This window comes from Phialemonium atrogriseum, assembly GCF_030411735.1.
Source record: "Phialemonium atrogriseum strain 8032-3 unplaced genomic scaffold QBC33scaffold_46, whole genome shotgun sequence".
NCBI classification, from domain to species: Eukaryota; Fungi; Ascomycota; class Sordariomycetes; order Cephalothecales; family Cephalothecaceae; genus Phialemonium; species Phialemonium atrogriseum.
Genome location: NW_026848183.1, coordinates 37,727 through 40,624, shown reverse-complemented (window position 1 = coordinate 40,624; position 2,898 = coordinate 37,727). Strand labels below are relative to the sequence as shown.

General features: G+C 53.8%; 1 protein-coding gene across 1 annotated transcript; it reads left to right on the top strand.

The window, feature by feature from the left end:
* Positions 1-233: 233 nt before the first annotated feature.
* QBC33DRAFT_581943 (uncharacterized protein) lies at positions 234-2,567 on the top strand (the record flags this gene model as incomplete). The annotated part of the gene is made up of 7 exons (XM_060431301.1): positions 234-367; positions 549-780; positions 841-1,069; positions 1,117-1,236; positions 1,335-1,469; positions 1,640-1,892; positions 1,988-2,567. 7 exons carry the CDS (start codon positions 234-236, stop codon positions 2,565-2,567), a joined length of 1,683 nt encoding a protein of 560 aa, XP_060278353.1.
* Positions 2,568-2,898: the final 331 nt, after the last annotated feature.

The following is a 2,898-nucleotide window of genomic DNA, read 5'->3' as shown; positions in this document are numbered from 1 at the left end:
GACCAATAGCCTCAGGTTTCGGGGTTGTCGGCTAGCCCTTTGGCTACTCCTACTTGATCGGGACGCAGCCTGCTTAAACTGCTCGGCAACCACCAGTTTCGGCGACCACCTCCTTTGGCAACCACGACCACCTCTTTCAGCCCCAACTTTCCATAGATCATCATTTTCTTCTCACACAAGCCTTCCTGCCCTCCTTTTGCTTTAGCTTTCTATATCCTGAGCAGTCGGTCTAGATGGCCAAACCCCAGGGTGCACCGCCTCATATTCACCTCCACTCACCGGCCGTGGACTTCATTGAGACCAGGCTGCCCAAATATCACCCAGTCTTCGCCTCCGAGAACGTCATGTTTTGCCCCGAAACAAATCGGTTTGTTATCATCACCGAACAGCATGGGTCTGGCTCTAGCAATATGGCGCTGGCCAACCCAGCCGGCGGAGCCCCGGCAGGGCTACCAATACCGTTACCTGGGCTATCGCAAGGCACATGGGTACCAGCTTCTCGGCCACTGTCGCCGCTGGATTTCGAAGGAATGAGCTCCAGAGTTTAGTATCCGAGACGCAACAAGATGGAGAGAGGTAAATGAAGTACTCGAACGTGCTCGACTGGAGTACAATGGGCGAGATGACGAGTGGGACCATGGACTTATTGGCAAATTCAAGAGACACGGCCGTAGCTCAGGGAAACTGGTTGCTCAGCCAATCCAGCAGATCATCAAAGTTCTCTCATCTCATTCCGTTGCCACTCCTGTGTTGGGTGTCGTCAATCTGCTCATGACGTACGTGACATCTTGTCTCATGGCCTTTGAATCGCCTGCTGTGTTGTCGACTGACACAAAGTAGGCCTGGAAAGAAGCCGCCAAGGTTCGGGACCAAGTCTCTACCGAGATCGACAAGTTAGGCAAGGGTGTCTTGTTCGCCAACATGAGGCAATACTATGAGACCTTTAAGGACGACCAAAACATCATCAATGCATCGGTGAACCTCCTCCTCACTATTTTCAAGGCCCTCGAGGGTGCCATTGGCTTCTATATTAGCCAGCAAGGTGCAGAAATACCCTTCCTGCTGTCATGTCTTAATCGAGGCTTTAATGCCAAAGCTGACCCGGTTGCTTCTCAGTCCACCGGCTTGTCAAGGCTGCTTTCCGTGGCGACGAGTACATGACCTTGCTACGAGAGAGTCTGATTAAGATTAAGACTGACAGCGACAACCTGGAGAACGAAGCAAGCATTCCTTCTGGTTCCAAATATTTCAGCGTTTGTCTTTCAACCAGACCATCTCTTTTGTTACATCGCAAACCGAGGAAAACGTTAAAATCTAACGGCTGAGGTATCTAGACCAGGAGCAAGAATCCGCCAGATCTAGCCAAATCCTACACAACTCCGAGATCATTCGACAAGGGCAGCAGGAAAGTAATATAATGATGATTGACGCATGGAACAAGATCTTGCCCGTGCTAGGAAATTACGAACGTTTGAAGGGTAAGCAGCCTTCCAAACACAGATACATCACTTCTTTATCGTTATACTTACCAACTCCCCAGCCCAAGAACAACAGGGCTATCTCCTGCACCCCGACATCCCCTCCCCCTACTCCAGAGCCCCAAGTCCCCAACCCAGCATCACCCACATCATGCTCCCAGAACCCCCCCCGCCCTCCCCCTGGACCCCCCAGCTCCTCCACGACCTCGTCGCCGCAGCCCACGGCCTCGACAAGGAAGACATGGACGCCGTCCTCGACCGCGCCGGCACCATGCCCGCCGACGACCGCGGCCGCGCCGAGCACGTCGTCGCCACCCGCCACTTCCGCCACTGGATGCTGCGCCGCGACATGGCCCGCCTGCTCGTGCACGGCGACTTCGACTCCCCAGAATCCGTCTCGCCGCTGTCTGTGCTGTGCGTTACGCTCGTGCAGGCCCTGCGGTCCCGCGGGCCGGGGTTTGTGTCTCTTTTCTTGTATTCTTCTGCGGGAGGCATGGAAGGCGGGCTAGGGCGAAGGAGGAGGAGGAGGAGGATGCTGCTGGGCCTGGACTGCTTATGCAAAGCTTTATTGCGCAGTTGTTGCTGCAGTGTCCGTATACGTCGCCCCCCACACTACCCCCCAATGTATCGCTTGACAACCTCGAGGCCGGCGACGTGGACCAGCTATGCATCGTCTTTTCGCTCATGGCGCGCCGCCTGCCTGCGTCTGCGACGCTGGTGGTTCTCGTCGATGGGTTGATGGTCTATCTGCGCAGGCAGTTCAGGGATGACATGGATACGGTGCTGGACGCGTTGCTAGGGCTAGGGGACAGGGACAAGGATGGGGCGCCAAGGGTGCGCTGCTCAGTTAAATTGCTGTTGATGAGCCCGCAGCCGACGAGGTCGAGAGACTTGGTAAAGGTGTTTCGGAGCTGTGGGGGGCTGCTGAGTATGGAGGCTATGTATGACTCGGGCCAGGGACCAGGTAGGAGTGGGGTGGGGGGGCAGCTTGAGATGGGGTTGGGTGGGTTTGTTGAGGGGGACGAGGAGGATGATGAGGATGATGAGGAAGAAGATGATGATGATGACGAAGTTGAAGAAGTTGGATGAATTTAGTTTTCTAGTTTGCTAGTTGCACACAACATTGTTCAGGCTTGGTTTTGGGTGGCAGGATTTTTTAAGCCCAACTCGCAAGAGACTTTGGCGCAAGAACTTGAGGCATGAATTCAAGGCAAAATAAAAGCAAGCATAGATCACTAGGTTAAAGGGGAAAAGAGAATTATATTCCATCGCGAGATCTTGATTCTTATTTGACAGATTCCCCTTCAGTATAGCTTCCCTTCACCTTGTTGTCTAGTGCTTGATAGTAGACTCAGTTTTATCCCCCATGCTTGGTTTATCATCGGCCTCTTGTTCTATAACGCGAAGCAGCGCCAAGGGA